Here is a 21430-nt window from a genome sequence, read left to right as displayed (position 1 = left end):
GCAACCTACTCATCTGACAAGGGCTAATATCCAGAATCTACAAAGAACTCAAACAAATATACAAGAAAAACAAACAACCCCATCAAAAAGTGGGGAAAGGATATAACAGACATTTCTCAAAAGAAGACATCCATACAGCCAACAGACACATGAAAAATGCTCATCATCACTCGCCATCAGAGAAATGCAAATCAAAACCACAATGAGATACCATCTCACACCAGTTAGAATGGCAATCATTAAAGTCAGGAAACAACAGGTGTTGGAGAGGATGTGGAGAAATAGGAACACTTTTACACTGTTGGTGGGATTGTAAACTAGTTCAACCATTATGGAAAACAGTATGGCGATTCCTCAAGGATCTAGAACTAGATGTACCATATGACCCAGCCATCCCACTACTGGGTATATACCCAAAGGATTATAAATTACTCTACTACAAAGACATGCACACGTATGTTTATTGCGGCACTATTCACAATAGCAAAGACTTGGAATCAACCCCAATGTCCATCTGTGACAGACTGATTAAGAAAATGTGGCACATATACACCATGGAATACTATGCAGCCATAAAAACGGATGAGTTTGCGTCCTTTGTAGGGACATGGATGCAGCTGGAACCATCATTCTTAGCAAACTATCACAAGAAGAGAAACCAAACACCGCATGTTCTCACTCATAGGTGGGAACTGAACAATGAGATCACTTGGACTCGGGAAGGGGACATCACACACTGGGGCCTATCATGGGAGGGGGGAGGAGGGAGGATTGCATTGGGGAGTTATACAAGATATAAACGTCATGCACATGTACCCTAGAACTTAAGTATAATAAAAAAAAAAAAGAAAAAAAAAAAAAAAAAACAAGAAAGATACAGAGAAACCTCAAATGCTTGGAACAAAACAACACACTAATAAATAATTCATAAGTCAAATAGAAAACCTCAAAGGAAATAAAATATATGTACAGATAACAAAAAAAAAAAAAAAAAAAAAAAAAAAAAGATGGGAACAAATGTTTTCAGGAGCCAGGCAGAAAATAGAAATGTATGAATCCTAAAGACATTCAAAATCACATCATTTAAAAGCACTACCAGTTTACATCCCTGATATAAAAGCAACCTACTATTTTATATCCCTGCCATAAAACAATGTCATAATAACTCAGAGTAAATAACTGGTGAAAGTATGCCTTAAAAAAAAAAAAAAAATACTGGAAGAGAACATGGATGAGTAAAAATTAGAACGCTTTCTCCTAAAATTATGTGGCAGTCCGTGCGATGACAAACTATAAGTGTGTGTTTTAGTTCAAGAAATAGAGGTTTGGTTTAGTAAAAAGGAAAAAGCACTACACTGGCCAAGCAAAACACTTACCTTTATATTTGTAGCACAACCATGCTCAACAATATAAATATCGGCTCCATCTACTGCTAAACGAGTCATAGTATATTTCAAATCATCTGAAGTTGGACAAGGCCCAGGAATACAACTCAACTAAAATAAAAAAGGATTGTACATCTAAATCATCACCATCAACTTATTATTTTGACAGTTAAGTCATCTTCTTTAAATAAACACAAAAAAATCTAGTTATTGATGTATTTTTTAAAAATCTAATTTCATTCTTTTACAATAAATGAAATCAGCAGTTAAAGTGTTACCAATTAGAAAACTATACATTAGAAAACAATAAGTAAGCATGCACCATTTTCATTCAGAAGAGGCAAGTAGCAAGTCTAACGGACAATACATATACAACTTCTTACTGAAACTCAGAGAGGATAAGCAAATAAAGTGATAAGTAAACAGTGTCACAGGTTTACAAGAATTGTATGAGTTTAGAGTTGTAAGGTTTTCTTACAAGTACTCCATACACACAGATGTATTTTCACACACACACATACACAAATATATTCACTGTAAATATTATGATATCTAAGATAATCCATATTAATTTTATTTTACACCTAAAACACAGATTTTTATGATGTTTAGGTTAAAAGAAAATGTATATATCACCCACATCAATAAACTTCTTGAGGAGATGGCAGCCCTGAATAAATTACTGGCCCAACAGCATGAAAATGCTCATTAGTGGCAGAGCCAGAACTAGAAACAGGTGTCTCACAGTGTAGTCAATACTCTATAAGGATATATTTCCTCTGGACAAAAATAGACCTAAACAAACTAAAGTGGCAGAATGGAGATCAGTAGTTGCCTGAGGTAGGGGCTGACTGCAAAGACACACAAAGGAATTTTCTAAGGTGATAGAAATGTTCTATATCTTCACTGGTGATTATAGTTACACAGGTATATACAGCATTTGTCAAAGCTCAAACTGTACAACTTTAAAAGGATGAATTTACTGTATGTAAATTATGCCTCAATTAAACTTATTTTTAAAAATTTTAGGGCCGGGTGCAGTGGCTCACGCCTGTAATCCCAGCATTGTGGGAGGTCGAGACGGGCAGATCACGAGGTCAAGAGATGGAGACCATCCTGCCTAACAGGGTGAAACCCCATCTCTACTAAAAATACACAAAATTAGCCAGGTGTGGTGGTAGGTGCCTGTAGTCCCAGCTACTTGGGAGGCTGAGGCAGGAGAATGGTGTGAACCCAGGAGGCGGAGCTTGCAGTGAGCCGAGATCGCACCACTGCACTCCAGCCTGGGCGACAGAGCAAGACTCTGTCTCAAAAAAAAAAAAAATTTAATGCAACGTAAACACTTTAAGTTAAAAAAAAGAAAAGAAAAAGGAGGGGGAGGCACCTAAAGGTATGTTTGTATTATCCATAAAAAACTGCCTGCCTCACCTATGACTAAGGAACCAATTCTGTGGAGCCTGGCAATGTGTTTATAATAAGAAAAAAAATAATTTTAATCACCAGATATAGCTGTTTCCTTCAATGTCAATATATAAGCATGCATTACAGATTTTTTGGACGGAAAAGTAGGATGAACTACTTTCAATTCATAGTAATATAACAGCAAACAAATATAATTTGTATAGCAGAAGAGCAAAAAAGGAAAGATACATACGGGAAAGAACTAGAAAGAAAAACTAAGCTGTTAACCACTGTGTTGTAGAACCAGGGTAACTTATTTTTCTTTTTTGAAACAGCCATGCTTTCCAGATTTTCTGAAATAACCACGCTTCCAAAATCAGGGGGAGAAAATGCGTCCCTCCCCAAATTCATAAGGGAGAGAGTATTTATTGCACAATAATACTATGCATTTCATTGCCACTGCATGCGGTTTTAGGGATTACCATCTACTTTTTGCAATCCTTGTGAAGATATTGTAATGACCCTTAATAAAGGTGGCACAATGTTGTGAAAAGAGCATAACATGTGGTGTCAGGAAACCTGGCAAATGACCAACCTTGCTATTACATTATGGGAGAAATGGCATGTCCAGAGTGGTCTGCAAACCATGTCATGTGAAGAATTCAACCTTCTCCTTGTTTCAGTTTCTAAATCTTCTACATAAATATATAGCCACATCCCAATAATGCAATATGACATGAATGTTAACAGCAAAAATGTAAGCAAAATATAATTTTTATAATTCTGTTTATTTTTTAATTTGTAGGTTTTAATAATCATCTCATATTTTAGATACTTTAAAATGGCCAAGAATTTTAAAAATAATTTTATTAACTGAAAAACCTGCAGTTTGCTTCAAGGCTATGTATATTTGACTTGAAGCTGATATCTCAATATTCCATTTTTAAAAATTCATAAATGTTTATAATATTGCTAACATATTTGTTAACATACCTTGGACTCACAGAACCGACGATCAATTCCATGCTGACATATTATTACTGATTTTGGTCTTTCCAGTTCATACTCCCGACATACCACATGAAAAACAAATGTCTGTCCCCACTCCAAGAGGCATGCCAGCTACAGATAATCAGTGACAAGTTGACAACACTGTTAGGATTCTAAGTAAGTGTTCAGAGTTTAAAAGCTTCCGAAGAATGTTAACATGGCTTGGAAGAACCCAAACACTGTCTTAAAACTTCTGCTAAATAAGCAACTTGTTAGCCAATGATTTTTGCTATCTTTAATATCATTTATATGCTTATGGTACTTTTCCTTTATGAATGACAAAATGCATTGCCAAAATGAAAACTCCTTTCAACTGAAAAATTTCACTTCAGCAACTTTTAAAGCAAATCCTTTTATTCAAGGTTATATATCTTTCCTGTTACATAGCCAACTGAAATCTCCACATAGAAAAGCACCTAAAATTCTCTAATCATAAACCAAACTTTTATGTGAGAAAGTATCTAAATATCACATTGAGCTACAATTTTTAAAAACCAGGTATTTTGAAGATTAAAGCACTTTTGTTTATGTAAATAGAAGCTTAAGTAAGCATATATAATTCTTCAAATCTTCAGTTTAAAAAAAAAAAAACCCTAATTTTATAATTGATTAGAGCTGTTAAAAACATTGAGAGATAGATATATACATAGCATTATCCCCCCAAATAAGTACATAATTTAAACACTTGGAAAATAAAAATTTTACTTTTAAAACATACAAAGAATGGAATAAACATAAAAGTGCCTACAGATTCATGAACTGTAGAGCAAACAGTGATGCTGAGATTTTATGCAAAAGAAAGAGAAATGTTTCACCTTATAAACACAATTTATAAACATGTAAGATTCTAGCAGTCCTTAGAACAAAGGAATTCTACCCAGTCTTGCAGGGTCAGCACAGCTTTATTCCCTTCTTAGGGAACAAACTGCTTTGGAATATGCTTCAGTTTTTACTTGTATACTTAGGGATGGGAAATGGGAGATAATAAGAAGAGGACAGTTACAAGGCCAGTGAGCAATGACTATTGCTTTTCATCCATTTTTATACATTCCATTATGCATTTCTTTTCACATATTTTTATAAATATCATTATACATTCTAATATTATATTGAGATGACGTTCAACTCCAAAATATCCCTTTTCAATTCCATTCATTTTCCCACCATTTCTAGGATATTAATTTTTGCTACCCTCTGACGATTTCTTCCAGGTATACAGGGCATCTAGGTTCTTCACCACTTTCTTGTTGCTACTACATACCTCTAAATTATATGTTTTATACCCATTCTATAACTTTTTATCAAAATTGAGTATGTAACATTCCTATCAAATTCCAGTCTTTTGAAATATCAAGTTGAGCATTCATATTATAATAAATATATGACTCAGGTGAAATGTTAAAATAATATGGCAATTCAACTAAACTTCAGTGGCCAATTAGAAACAAATAATATATTAAGGCTTTTGTGCCTTCTAAGGATTAAGTGAAAGGGGTGGTGGGAGAGAATTTATCCAAAAGGATCACACCTAGAATTCTAGACCAGATTTACTTACCAGTAAATTCACTTTTATTTTTTGAAACTATTATAAACATCACTAACAGCAGGTACAAATGATGTAATCTTGCTATGGGACATGACAAACAAAGAACCTTATTACCTAATCCTTAGCATCATAAGAGCTACTTTCAAATCCTACTTAAGAAATATGTAAGAAAACAAAGTTCTTAAAAAATTACTCCATATAGTAGAAAAATAAGATTTTTTCCAACAATGGAGGGCCAAGTAACATAATTTTAATAATATATTAAATTGACTTCTAGAATGGTACTTATCCTGAGTTTTTCCCAAAGAAAGTCTCAAATTCTTGGAAATATTACCTAGAACTACATACATTACACCCAACAAATTATATGTGGCTCAGAAAAGTGAAACTTGTCTCTGACTCACCTATAACTAAAATTCTGAATGGCAAGAATGACTCCCATCAGAATGCCATCAGTGGAAATGCAATGAACATTCAAACAGGCATACAAGTTATTCTTGAGAAGGTGGATAAAGAAAGGAAAAAGAAAATAAGTCAGGAGATAGTACTCTGAAAACCATACCTGTGGTGCTGTGACCTTAGCTGTAAGACTTCCAGCCTGCACATCAATTAACCATGCGTATTCTAAGGAATCACTTCCCAAAGGAAGACCTTCTGCTGAGAACATAGCGTGTGCTCTCAGCTGGAGACCTGACAAATTGATGTGACCTTCCCTGAGTACTTCATCCACAGGGGGTCGCTGCTGAAAACAATAATGATGAGACCGTAAAACGTATAAGAAAATCATATTATAAATTCTAGTTGTTTCCCCCGACACCCCCTGCAGAGATGAACAATAAAATCATGCCATCTATAAGGCTTCAGAATCCACAAGCTCCTAACACAACCTCGTACCCATAGAGGTAGTCTGAGTTAAGCATCTTTAATGAACAATATCTAAGACAGCCCAACTATTATAAAAAGCAAGACAGCTGAGTCCTAAAAAGTAGACAGATCTCTGATTGGCAACTGCCTTTATGAATAACAAGAAACTACAGTAGTACTCTGACAGGGAATACAAGAGACCAATCTTTTGTAGGAAATCTAAGAATCGTGAGATTAAAATATTTTTTAAAAGGAAGATAACATTGAAGAACATGGACTGTTAAGACCAAAAAATGAAGAATGGTGGTGAAAAGTAAACTTCCATACAGATTCTGAGGACTATGTAAATACAAGGATAGTTTTATCTTCCAGAGAATAATTTCATACTCACTACTAAAAAGCCGCATGTATTTCAAAGGGAAAATTTCTAACATATTCAGAGAAATAAAGGATATGTCATAAAACAGATTATTTCATGGAACACTAGTTCCACACATTAAGAATAAAGAATCAAATAAGTCTGGAAATGCCCTACTGATCAGTCACCAATTTCTGTTAAATCTACCTCCCAGTCTCTCACAAATGCATTGACTTTTTTTCATCTTCAGTGCTCTCATCCTGGTCCAAACAGTATCAACTCCTGCCAGGACGTTTTCAAGGTATTAACTTTTTACATCTCTCTGCTCCATACTCTATCAGTAGTCACAGAGATCTTCTAAACATATGAATCTGATCCCGTTCTTGCCTCCAGACCATGAAATGCTACCAGAGCACTGCCTACCTCACCTTGTGGCACTTTTTACACTTGAAATTATTTATCTTAATTTTAATGTTCACAATATTTACATTCTCCCCCAGGTTCATTAATGACCATTTCTGTCTTATGCACCAAGTATCACCGCACCTAACAGTGACCACAAAAAGTAGATGCTGCTGACTAGACAGATTTCTTCACAGCAAGTATTCACAGTCTTCAATATACCAAGATACACTGAGGCAGTTCACAGATTATTTCCCAACCTAGTTTTATTACGGTAGTCCTCTTCATGTATGTCTAGGCCACCTCACAGGGTTAGTGTTCCCTGCCTTCAACACAGGTTGGGAAACAGTCTTAAAAAAATTTTTTTTAAGGATAAGGGCTAACTCTAATTCGTAAGAAACTTTTTTTAAAAAAATTCAAATTGTGACTACAATAATGACTCTAGAAGCTCTTCTGATCCAATTTTTCATTTAATTTTCATCCAAGCTATGTGACTTTATATAAAATCACCTGACTTCTCCAGGCATTAATTTCCTTACCTTTTTTACTGAGAGAACTGGGGAAGGTGGTCAAGAAAGTTATCTTCTGATACTGAGACTCAATAATTCTCAGTATAAAACTTTTATGAAATTTTTTAATCTCAAAATTACATGTAGATCTTGGGCTTTCCTAAGGTACAGCCTACATGATACACCAATAAACATTATATTCTAAATTTTATTGCAGTTTGCATCATGTGTGGGTTGAATGGCATCCCTCAAAAATATATGTTCAAGTCTGAAGCCCTGGAACCTATGAATATGATCTTTTTTGAAAACAGGGTTTTTGCAGATATAATTAGGTTATGGTAAGTTTACACTGAGGGTGGGCCCTAGTCCAATATGACTGTTATCCCTGTAAGAGGAGAAAAAGTGGGACACACAGGCACAGAGAGAGAGTGGCAGCCAGTCGAGATGGAGGCAGAAATTTGAGTGATTCATCTACAAGCCGAGGAATACCAGGGATTACTGGCAACCACCAGAGCTAAGAAGAGGCAAGGAAGGATCTTCCCCTACAGCTCAGACGGAATGTGACCCTGCCAACAGGACTTTGAACCTCCAGAACTGTGAGAGAATACATTTCTGTTATTTTATGTCACCTAGTGTAGGATACTTTTTATGGCAGCCCTATGAAACTAATACATAAGATGACCACCAAGTAAAAAGTGCATAGTTTCATAATGGGACACAATAGTCCATCAGTCACCTTGGATCCTTCGTCTTGAAGCCTTAAGACCGTTGCTACCCAGGATAAACTACAAGTGGGTAACCCAGATTTTAGCCTTGGAAGTAGACAAAGTGTGAACCCTTCCACTGTGAAAGAACATTAGATAGTATAATGACAGATGAAGAAAAAAATTCTTAGGAATAGTTGTGTCAACACTAGAGAACATAAACAAGGTAAGTAGACAAGCAAATTCCAAGAGGATATATATGGTACCTTTGTCTTTGGGGTAAGTTGTCAACCATCTAGGAAATGAATTATCACTTATAAGCACAAGGTGGAAGTGCTTCTACTTCCACCTTGATATCTCTACTCCATGAACTCCTTCTCTAATCCCCAAATAAGTCATACTTTATAATTCAGTCTCTCTACAAGTTTGCCATACCTCTATAATAAGAATTAATGTGAATATTCATAATCAGCTCAATAAAATGTTTTCTATGTCTGGAAAAGTCTTTTAAAAGTACAGTGATTAAAAGTTGAAGTGTTACCAGGTACTCATAAAAAACCAGGGATAGTCATCTACGATTCTCAGAACTCATCCATAGAAGACTTTCCCTTTTCCCTTTATTAATTTCCTTAATAGACTGAAAAAGGGAGCTGGGCTTCCTCTCCACACACCTGCCTCCCAGAATAAAAAACAACCGATTCTAGTGACCCACTAATTATAGAGAGGAGGACAAGAGTTTTTTTTTAAGGTTAATATGGCAAGTTAAAATAGTATTATGTGAGAACTTTGTGATGATAGAATAGTTCTGTATCTTCATTTTGGTGGTGGTTACATGAATCTACACATGATAAGATGACCTAGAACTATGCACACACATTGTATCAATGTCAGTTTCCTTGTTTTGATACTATAATTATGTAAAATAATTTTACCATGGAAAACAACTGGGTAAAGAGTACACACAGGATCTCTCTGATGTTTGCAACTTCCTGTGAATCTATAATTATTTCAAAATAAAAGTTTAAAACTGGAAACACTCATTCTGTGGCAAAACAAAAACAATGCCTAGCACATATTAAGTTTTAGCTAATATTATCTCATATATGTCAAATATATGTATGAAAAATTAAATTAAAATTCCATGAAGAAAAATATAGTCAGTGATGGCAAAAAAATGAAAAGGAGATATGCTATTTTAAATAAAATGATCAGTTACTACATATAATCATAATAAATGATCATTCACTGATGATTTCTGGGTATCAGATTCATCTTTGCATTTATAATTTTACTTTCTCTTGTATTACGTTCCATTTATATTTCTAAATCACACAACTTGATTAAAAGTAAGACGGGGCACATAAAGCGGTGGTAGGTGCCACGGAAAGCCATTTGGCTTTTTAAAAAATAATAATAAAATTATAGTCTACCCAGAAATGCAATAAATTCTCAAATTCTCACTTGATGAATATTATTGGTTCTCTTTTAAAAGAGCCCAGAGGTATCTTGAAGGAATTAACGAAGTATCTTATGTTAGATGAATAAGTCATTGACCATGTAGATACACACGTTTTAAAATATTATTTAAATACTTAAAATATTATTTAAAATATAAAATAAATATTAACATTTATGCTGTGATACTCAACAGAACCTACCATTTTATATAGTTAATTTTTCCCTTCCATAAATATTTGAGAAAGTTTTTATTTCCATTTCTATTATAATAGCAAAAGGTATAAAATATAATTGAGATCACAGAAATAGGGACAAGCAAAAGAAAATGGAGGGTCTTGAAACAACTCTCATACACAAAAACACACTTACAAAACTTCTTAATACAGTTAGCTTAAAAGTCTCTAACTTAAAGAGCTACAAAGTCCATGCACAGAAGCTAATTCATTGTTTTAACCCAATAAATATTAATAGTAAATCTCTGTGTTTCTACCATATTTCATTTTCACCTTACCTGATAGTTATCACTGACAAACACATTCAGCGGTGACAGGATAAGTTGCAGCATGGTCTCCCTAAATCCTTTTTTCATTTCAAAACATAGTCTTTCCAAGAAAGCTGTAGGGCATTCAGGACCATCAGTAGTTCCATGCTACAGTCAAATGAAATGGCATAGTCGAAATGCAGAAAAGGCAAAAAGTAAGAAAGTACAGAAAAATAAAAATTACATCTCTCATGATTAAGAGAATTTGTTTTTCAAAACAGAGAAACTATGATTACTGACAAAAAAAAAACTATTCTGTACCTCAGTAGGATCATTAGCTGCACTAAGCAACAGAGGGCCACCCACCCCCCAACCCCACTGCGACACAGACACACACCTCATCTGGCCCTGCTCCAGAGTCCCTGGGTTCTTGGGGCCATTTAATATCATTCCATGTCAGTAAGAACAGGTCCACGGGTTGTCCTTAGAGTGACCCAGGATACTGTGCTAGATCTAAACTACATAATTCAACCCCAGGGTCAAGCCAGAAATTTCATTTTGCAACAGATCCACCATAAGGCCCCAAACTGGTCTGGGGTCTAGAGATAAAAGCTAAGAAAATGTAAAGTCCTTGAATACCCATCAGGTTAATTATAAACCCAACAATGCAACGTGTGACACAATGTCCTGACGTTACACAGAAGAGCAAAGAAGCAGCTAAAGTTAAATTAGAAGAAAAATAGAAAATAAAATTACCAATGATCAAGTAATCATATTATGAAGAAAATACATGAGTTTTATAATAGTAAAATAATAAATTTAGAAGTTTCTGAATCTGATTTTCTTTTTCTAAGTGTGTGTTGCATGCTTTACATCTATACACAGGTGGATGTCATAATATATTCCAGACTACTTTGATGTGTAAACACTTACAACAGGAAGACGCCCATGAACTTTGTACAAATTAACAAGTACAGTAATATCCCAAGGACGCAAGGCAAGTGGATGAATTGACTTGGCTGAACCTTCATTTTCCTTTTTGTCATTTTCCATTCCAACAGCAGTCCACCCAGAGCTGGATGATGTTGACAGTGACAAAACAGGACTTGAGATAACCTCTTCAAAATCCATATACATGTCATCTTCCCCAAAGTAGTTTTCCTATAAATATTAAGAAAACGCAAATTGCTGTCAGAAGTATGTAAATATATTTTCACCTATGAGCCTAAATTTGTAAATTATGTATTTCCTTAACCTATTATATTTAATAAAAAGGCATCAGCCCTATTGTCTTAAAATACAAAAGAAAACATATGTTAAGGCTTACACACAGCCACTTGGCAAATAAATATTCAGTAGCAAAAAATACAAAAAGTTACAGAAGCCTATTTTATAGTAAAGCTTCATGACATTGCCCCAATTACAGCAAAACCTTGTAATTTAGGTCCTCAGAGACCTTTGAAGGTTTGTTTGCATGGTTAAAGAGTTTTCAATCACTGCTCCTCAGAGTTCTCAGGCAATACCCGAGGACATCCTTTGGGGGAAACAATTCACTAAAAATCAGTCTGGCTAAATTCGATGAGGTAACTAGTACAATTCACATATTCCTGTTGGAATTATTTATCAGGCATGTTTCAACAGCTTTAATAAAAATATCCAATCTTGGTTATTGATGACATAAAGGCATGTGTTACCAACAATTATCAAAAATTCCTTTCACATAGTTCATCCTGGTTTTTTATGCAGAAGTGTTTCAACTATTGTTTTCTTTTGCATGAAAATATAAATTTAGCTGGAATTTAAATTATTTTTTCCCATTGATTCTAAATTTAAATTTTGGCCATTTGATCTGTCAGTAGTAAACAAAAGTTGTTAAATATTCCTGTTAACATTGTTAGCATATCTGTTAAATATTAGAACCAAGACAGGAATTTGGTAAAGTCTGCACTTTGATTACTGACAAAGTTATTTTCTGACTAGAGTTATGGACATCAGTACATAATATCATTTCATAGGGAATAATGTCGAAGGGCTTAAAGTCATACAGTTAATTGGTAGGGAGATTTAATATCAAAATCCCAAACCTACCAGCTCACAAAACCAGTGCTTTTTCCTCTATTCCCTATTGCCGTCCACCTCCTAAATACAGATGCCACTTGAAACCTGCCTGAAATCTTAATAATTGTCTTTATAATACAATTCTGAAGCACGGACAAATTTATGCACAAATATAACAGAAAACACTGGGTTATATTTTAAATTCCAACATTAAATTTTTAAAAATAAATTTTAACATAACATAACATAAAATTAAAATTTAAAAATAACATAAACGTCTAATTAAGTTCGATCAACATTAAAAACTTGAAGAGATAAAACAAAAAGCTGGTTCTTTGACAAGATAAACAAAATTGACAGACCATTCGTGAGATTAACCAAGAAGAGAGAAGATCCAAATAAGCTCAATTAGAAACAAAAGTGGAGATATTACAACTGATACCACAGAAGCACAAAAGATCATTCAAGGCTACTATGAACACCTTTACATGAACAAACTGGAAAATCTAGAGGAGATGGATAAATTCCTGAAAATATAAAACCCTCCTAGATTAAACCAGGAAGAAACAGAAACTCTGAACAGACCAATAACAAACAGTGAGAGAGAAAAAGGGATTTTTAAAAATTGCCAACAACAAAAAAAAAGCCCAGAACCACCAGATGGACTCACAGCTGAATTCTATCAGACATTTAAAAAAGAATTGGTACCAATCCTACCAAAACTATTCCAAAAGATAAAGAGGGAATCCTCCCTAAATCGTTCTATGAAGACAGTATCACCCTAATACCAAAACCAGAAAAAGACATTAAAAAAAGGAAACTAAAGATCAATATCCCTGATGAACAAAGATGCAAAAATCCTCAACAAAATACTAGCTAACTGAATCTAAGAGCATATCAAAAAGATAATTCACCATGATCAAGTGGGTTTCATACCATGGATGTAGGCATGAGTCAACAAATGTGATATATCACATAAATAAAATTAGCAACAAAAACCTATTCAACAAATTGTGTAAAATCAATATTGTGAAAATGACCATACTGCCAAAAGCAATCTATGAATTCATGGCAATTTCCATTAAAATACTACTGTAATTCTTCACAGCACTAGAAAAAACAATCCTAAAATTCATATGGAATCAAAAAAGAGCCTGCATAGCCAAAGCAAGACTAAGCAAAAAGAACAAATCTGGAGGCATCACATTACCCAACTGTGAACTATATACTAGAAGGCTATAGTTACCAAAACAGCAAGGTACTGTTATAAAAACAGGAACGCAGACCAATGGAACAGAATAGAGAAGCCAAAATAAAGCCAAAATAGAGCCAAATACTTGCAGCCAACTCATCATCAACAAAACATACAAAAACATAAAGTGAGAAAAGTGGGTTTCACAGCAGGGATGCAGGGATGGTTTATACACAAATCAGTAAACGTGATACATCACATAAACAAAATAAGAAACAAAAACCTATTCAACAAATTGTGCTGGGATAATTGGCAAGCCACACATAGAAGAATGAAACTGTATCCTCATCTCTCACCTTAGAGAAATATCAACTCAAGATAGATCAAAGACTTAAATCTAAGACCTGAAACCATAAAAATTCTACGACAACATCAGAAAGACTCTTCTAGACATTGGCTTGGGCAAAGAATTCTTCACCAAGAACCCAAAAGCAAATGCAACGAAAACAAAAATAAACAAATGGGACCTAATTAAACTTAAAAGGTTCTGCACAGCAAAATAAATAATCAGCAGAATAAACAGACAACCCACAGAGTGGGAGAAAATCTTCACAAACTATGCATCTGACCAAGGACTAATATACAGAATCTACAGGGAACTCAAACAAATCAGCAAGGAAAAAAATAATCCCATATAAAAGTGGGCAAAGGACATGAACAGACATTTCTCAAAAGAAGATACACAAATGGCCAACACATGAAAAATGTTCAACATCACTAATGATCAGGGAAATGCAATCAAAACCACAACGTGATACCACCTTATCCTGCAGGACTGGCCATAATTTAAAAATCAGAAATAATAGATGTTGGTGTGGATGTGGTGAAAAGGGAACACTTTTATACTGCTGGTGGGAATGTAACATAGTACAACCACTATGGAAAACAGTATGGAGATTCGCACTAAATGTAGAACTACCATTCGATCCAGCAATCCCACTACTGGCTATTTACCAAAAAGAAAAGAAGTCATTACATGAAAATGACACTTGCACACTCATGTTCATAGAAGCACAATTCACAATTCAAAAACATGGAACCAACCTTAATACCCAGCAACCAATGAGTGGATAAAGAAAATGTGGTATGTGTACATATAAACACATACATACATACACACATATATATCATGGAATACTCCTCAGTCATAAAAAGGAATGAAATAATGGCATTCACAGCAACCTGGATGGAATTGGAGACCATTATTCTAAATGAAGTAACTCATTAATGGAAAACCAAATATCATATGTTTGCACTCATAAGTGGGGGCTAAGCTGTGAGGACGCAAAGGCATAAGAATGATATAACAGATTTTGGAGACTCGAGAGGAAGGATGTGGCAGGTGGTGGGGTGAGGGATAAAAGACTACGCATTGAGTATAGCGTACACTGCTCAGGTGATGGGTGCACCAAAATCTCAGAAATCACCACTAAAGAACTTATCCATGTAACCAAAAACTACCTGTTCCCCAAAACAATTGAAATAAAGTAAACAAACAAACAAAACTTAAAGATGCTCAGAGCAGTAGTTCTCCCCTCCAGAAGCCTTTATGAAATATACATTCCACCCCAGTCCTAATGACTGTTCAGAAAGTTTGCAGTAGGCAGAGTCCAGAGTCAAGTGTAAAGTGGAAAAACTCCTTTGATACTTCCATGTGTAAATGGCCCCCAGAAAAACACCTCTGCCCCACCTTCTCCCCAAACAGCTGATCTAAGGACTCAACTACTATTAGGTTTCAGCATACTAACATGTACCAACAAAATAAAACAGTTACCAGCACTCATTTTAACTCATTTTTAATGATCCTAGCCAACAGATCTCTTATTTTTAAAAAATTCCCTTGTAGTCTCTTATAATTGTAAATCTTGAAAAAAATTTAGATTCCTGTAGATTATTACAGTAAAAAGAAAAAACATTCCCTTGGGTCTAACGTTCAATTTGCTACTAAAGCAATCTCCATTGCTTTTGAAATGGAAATAATTCATATCAAATTCCTTAGGGAACACTGAATGCCCAACATAGCAGAGAACATTTGCTAATTTTTGTTAAATGTGTCAGTGACTTTGCTCTAAAGGAGTTATAAAACACTAGGATTCTTTCATGAGTTAATACATTTGTAACTACAAATGACTAAATATCGTCAACAAAATGTACTTTTAAAATTGTAACTCCTTTAAGAACTTTGTCTAATGTTAAATGTCTAATGCTGGGTGTGTGACTTAAGGGTTTTTCTTAATTTATGAATTCCAAATCTATTAGTTAATTTCTTTTTTTTTTTTTTTTTTTCTTTTTTTATTTTTTATTATACTTTAAGTTCTAGGGTACATGTGCATAACGTTTATATCATGTATAACTCCCCAGTTAATTTCTTAAGAATTAACTGAAAGGTCAGGCGCAGTGGCTCACACCTATAATCCCAGCACTTTAGGAGGTGCAGGTGGGCCGATCACTTGAGCCCAGCCTGGGCAACATGGTGAAACCCTGTCTCCACAAAAAATACAAAAATTATCCAGGTATGGTGGCGCATGCATGTGGTCCCAGCTACTTGGAAGGCTGAGAGAATCACCTGAGCCCAGGAAGTCGAGGCTGCAGTAAACTGTGACCATGCCACTACCTGGGTGACAAAGTCAGACCCTGTCTCAAAAAAAAAAAAAAAAATTTACTGAAAAAAAAAGTTACCAAAAAGGTTGATTAAAGTGTAAGGTAGGTGGTAGGTAATACATTATGGCAAACTTTTATGGTACTTTAAGATTAACAAATGTACACAAATATTTACAAATAAAAATAAAACTTTCAATTTCATTTTATAATAGATGGCATGCAAAATTAAACTATCTTTAAAATAAATTCCAAACAATCCTAGAAAAAATTCACTGGCTTATAGAACCAAGAAAATGTGTTCTTTTGTCAAATTTGCATCATGTTTGAATTTAAGAATGATAAACTACATACATTTCAATTTACTTAAGAATTCTCCAAAATTTTCTTTTCATAATGGTATTTTGATATGAGTATCTTATTACCTACTTCCAGTAAGAGACTGCAATGTTTTTCCTAGTTAAAAATGTATGCTTATCCAATGATGCTCATTTCTCAAAACAGAAAAAAATAACAACAATAGGTGAAAAGATGAAAGCTAATAAAATCAGAGAAACAGTAGCAAAAGTCTGCAAGTACTGTTTCCAAAATTACCCTTTTTTAAAAAAAAGAAAAATGAATAGCCAGGTTTCTGTTCAAGATTATTAAAATTATTATTTTTTTTTTTTGAGATGGAGTCTAGCTCTGTCCCCAGGCTAAACTGCAGTGGCGCGATCTCAGCTCACTGTAAGCTCCACCTCCCGGGTTCACACCATTCTCCTGCCTCAGCCTCCCAAGTAGCTGGGACTACAGGCGTCCGCCACCACGCCCGGCTAATTTTTTGTATTTTTAGTAGAGACAGGGTTTCACCTTGTTAGCCAGGATGGTCTCGATCTCCTGACCTCGTGATCCGCCTGCCTCAGCCTCCCAAAGTGTGGGATGACAGGCGTGAGCCACCGCGCCCGGCCTAAAATTATTTTTAATAAGAAAAACATATATGCCATATATATCCTTTCATGCAGTTATTTGCTACCACTGACATGTTATCATTATAAAAAGATTTATTTTCCTTCATTAACAAAAAAATGAAGTAAGACTAAGAGAAGTCAAATCAGGAAAGTAATATAAGTAGTATGGTTATCCAACTTTATATCCACAACAGAAGAAATGACAAAGTTTTAATATGACTGAAATGATTCTGGGCTGACACTCATAGTTACTATATTGTCTACATCTGCAGAAGACCTCCCATTTCCATACATGTCCTCACAAATTTTAATGAATATTCAGTAGACATACTCTTCTTAGAATTATTTATAATGATAATGCCAGGCCTAGTTTCTTCCGTGGATTTTGGAAAGCAGTCTTTCATATATAGCCAAACAAATATAATGATTTTTTTTTCCTAGTTTATTCTTTATAATTTCTTGATGTTTAATTTTGATAACTAAAAAAAGACAATCTCGGTTACATGAATTTTTACATTCCCTTAAACTGCCATTTTCTTTTTCATGTATACATGAAAATACATGAACAAGAAAATTTCATATATCAACTTGAATATGTTATAAAAGTAATATATATATTTTTCAACCTCCAAAAAGTTTTAAAGTACTAATACCGATACCAAGTAAAATACACATTATATAGCTAAACGAACAGACCAGGCATGGTGGTTCACACCTATAATCCCAGCACTTTGGGAGGCCAAGGCTGGAGGATCGCTTGAGGCCAGGAAGGTGTTTGAGACAAGCCTGGGAAACATGGCAGGACCTAGTCTCTCCAAAAAATATTTTTTTAAAAGTTAGATGGGTGTGGTGGTGCCTGCCTGTAGACCTAGCTACAAGAGGCTGAGGCGGGAAGGATCACTTGAGCCCTGGGGTTCCAGATTACAAAGAGCTATGATTGTGCCACTGCACTCCAGCCTGAGTGACAAAGCAAGACCCTGTCTCTCAAAAAACAAAAACAAAACCAGAAACTTAAAGAATTGCATAAATTCCTTATAAAAGGAAGCACAGAGTTAATTGGGCTAAACAAATTTTTTGCCTGTCATATCTTTGATATATATTTAGTAAACATGTCAAAATTTCAAATTTTACAATTTGCTTTAATAGACATTTTATACAAATTCTAAGCTAACTAGATAAATGTAAATACTAATACAATATTTAGGGCAAGACAAACTTTTGAAACTACTAAAAAGTTGTTATAAAGCCTTTAATGCACAAAAGTCTGTATGAAAACAATAATCTATCAGCAATGGCTACATCTGTGGAGTAGAACCTATAAACAAGTCTAAAATGAAAGCATATTATTTATTTCACTGTATTCTGTTTTGTTAGAGTCCTCTTATTTTTTTATTACTATCAATTTTTTTAATAAAAACAAATTGAGGTTCCAAGTGTACATAGTAATGCAAAAACGAAAGTTAATACCACTCTAGTGGTATTCAAAAACTGATAATGTATCACTATGACTACCTTCACCTACTAATTAAATCATTACTTATATTTAAGTAAAATATAATACAGCCTCTTCAGGAAGACTATAGCTTGAAAATTATCTGTTTAATCCTTTATAGTTATTCACATGCAATCCTAAGAAAGTAAGATATTGGGAGAAATATTTGACATACATTTTAGGTCAAATGATGGTCACAAGAAGGAAGAAAGGTGTGTATGCAATCAACAAAAACTCTAGGTATCTACAAATATTAACCACATTTTACCTTGCATCTTTTAATATTAAGTTACATCATCTGATGATTTATGGTAGTTTTTTGTAAATACAATATAATAACTCAAATATTGAGATGCCATAGGCCTTCAAAACCCAGTTCAGCCAGCACTTCCTGCAGAGAGCCTTTACTAACAAACCTTGATCGCGCTTCCCTGACCAACCCTAAACATCCTAGTCCCTCTCTACAGAATTAATTACTCTTATCGCTGTACATTACAGGATTCCTTGTCAGCTAGGTATTCAATATCCAAAGTGAATCTGCCAGATCCTTTAAAAATGCAAAATTTCTTAAGTTGTTGAAAGTGATGTGGATAACTCCTCTAATTACAGGCAAAGGTGATAAGTGAGGATCAGGAAGGATTATAGTAGTTACCATAAAGATTAAATCAACAAGAATTGTTGATAATTTGTTGGGGGCATTTAAAACATATGATTTGAACGTCAAAGTAAGAGTGATCTCCAGAAAACTGATGAACTCCTCAAATATTTATCCAAAAATAGCCTCTCTTTTCTACAGAGATCAACTTTAAACTGCTGTCATACTTTTATGACTTCATACATAAAGTGCTGTCAAATTGTGTGCAATCACACAATTTCAGTGGAAAAAAAATACCAAAATTAGTCAACACGATTTGTTCTTTATACTAAAAATTAGTGCACATCTATTTAGAACCTAAGTTTGATATACTCTGAAACAAGCATTTTCATATATTTGCTTCAGTTTTTCAAATAAAGCACCAAACAAATATTTATTCATTATTTATCATAAAACATTGTCACTTATTTTCAATGGACTCACTTGAAGTAGTGTTTTCCATTACCGATTATTCTCAGATATATGTAGTACTTCTATTGCTACATTACTTACAACGTGTGAAAATTTGTCCATATATCTGTCTATCCTAGCTATCCCTCTAGCTTACACCCCTGAGAAGAGACGCTATATCATCTTTATCTATAGCAACTAGCACCATTCCTAGAACATACAAAATGCACAAAAGAATGCTGAACTGAGGAGTACTATTTTTAATAAATAATTTTGTAATTGAATCTAGCACCCTAAGTCCAGTCAACATATCTGATATATCCTCAAGACTTTAAATAATCCAATTGGCTATTTCAAATGGTCTCAATTTTCAATTAAATTTTAACTGCTTTGTCTATATTTAAAAGTATGTAAGTTGTTTTTAAGAATCGTACCTTTATACACAAAAAGGCATTTAGTAGAGGTCCATAGAGAGTTATCTGAGAATCTGGAGAAAGTTCCATTTCTACATGAAGTTTATCAGGTGGAAGTTCTGAGGGATCAATAGGGGGGCGTGAAGAAGTAGAGGGAGAAGAAACAACTCTGTCTGATGCCTTCTGGGATGGCCTTAATACGGATAGCATTGTCTCTTCCATTTCTGATACTGTAGTAAATTAAAGAAAAAAGAGATTAATGTTTGGGGAGTGGGGGACAAAAGACCTCTTGGAAGATCTTCAAGGAAATATTCACTAAAAAATTTTACTTTGCAAACATGATATCAACTAATCCTTACATTATGTATATATAATGAAAACAGACCTAAAAGAGCAATAATTAAGAAAGCAAATAAAGAATAAATATTGAAATATGAGAGAAATACATAAATCAGCCTGCAGAAAATCAATGACAACTTTCTGTTAACATAAACAACATTCTTATTGAGTCCCTGCAATACAAATTTGGGTCACATCAAGACCTTAACTATTCTTGGGCACTAAACTACAAAATTTTTTCATATAAATAGCTATTTAAATACAGTGTGATACTATCAAGCCACTATGAAACAACTATGAAAACTATCCTTTGAAACTTAACTCACTGGAAGAATACAAAGAAAACATCATCATTTGGCTCTAATTCTTTTTTGGACCCAGGTAATAAGGCAAATTACCTTCAGGAAACTATAAACTATATGAGAACTGTCAAAATGCATTAAAGAAACTAACGTTTCACAAAATCATGCACTTAAATATGCGATTCACACAAACCTTGTTTCACATTCAGGCTCTACTGCTTCTAGCTTGGCAGACTTTGAGAATATTACTTACCTTCTCTGAGCATATTTCCTCAACTTTAAGATAAAAATAATGGTAATATCTGTCTCACAGAGTTGTTACATGGATTAAATGAGATAATAGAAGCCAGAAAATTGCTTGGCCCACTATTTGATACATAGCAAATGCTCAAAAGGTAGATATAATTAATCTAAAATATTTAAAAGATTGTATTTATACTATGTCACAAGAATAGATGTGTTTCAATGTATTTGCTTTTTATTTTTCATGACTATCAATCATAATAGCAGCTGTATAAAAGCACAAATTATATAAAAACACTTACAGGATTGTTTTAGCTGTTCATCTGCTTTTTGTGGATAAATTGGGTGCCATGTATAATCAATTGTAAGCATGACACTTGGGACAGTCCAGCATTCAACCCAACCAGCCCTTTGAAGAGTAAAACAGACAGTTTCTAGTCAGATACTTATTCCTTTAATTGTATAGATATCAGTTGCAGATAATCAAATTTTATTATTATTTTTTGAAAGAAGAATTTCTCCACATATAAGCACAAAATACTTGTCACTAATTTTATTTTGTTTTACTAATCAATTTATTTTT

General features: G+C 34.1%; 1 protein-coding gene across 7 annotated transcripts in view; it reads right to left on the bottom strand.

Moving 5' to 3' along the window:
- KIAA1109 (KIAA1109 ortholog) overlaps positions 1–21430 on the bottom strand; it is a 234877-nt gene that overhangs the window by 142424 nt on the left and 71023 nt on the right. For 6 of the 7 annotated variants that reach the window (XM_033215165.1, XM_033215170.1, XM_033215171.1 and 3 more), the window contains exons 19-25: positions 21150–21256; positions 19985–20193; positions 11092–11319; positions 10189–10326; positions 5945–6124; positions 3780–3908; positions 1377–1496 (exon numbers count right to left, since the gene is read on the bottom strand). In XM_033215165.1, the coding sequence (XP_033071056.1) occupies positions 1377–1496; positions 3780–3908; positions 5945–6124; positions 10189–10326; positions 11092–11319; positions 19985–20193; positions 21150–21256 (1111 nt within the window). The remainder of the gene's footprint in view (positions 1–1376; positions 1497–3779; positions 3909–5944; positions 6125–10188; positions 10327–11091; positions 11320–19984; positions 20194–21149; positions 21257–21430) is intronic. The other variant, XM_033215166.1, reaches the window with a different exon arrangement.

The sequence above is a fragment of the Trachypithecus francoisi genome, unplaced genomic scaffold (assembly GCF_009764315.1).
Source record: "Trachypithecus francoisi isolate TF-2019V2 unplaced genomic scaffold, Tfra_2.0 Lachesis_group1, whole genome shotgun sequence".
Lineage (NCBI taxonomy): Eukaryota > Metazoa > Chordata > Mammalia > Primates > Cercopithecidae > Trachypithecus > Trachypithecus francoisi.
This window is presented reverse-complemented; position numbering and strand designations above follow the sequence as displayed.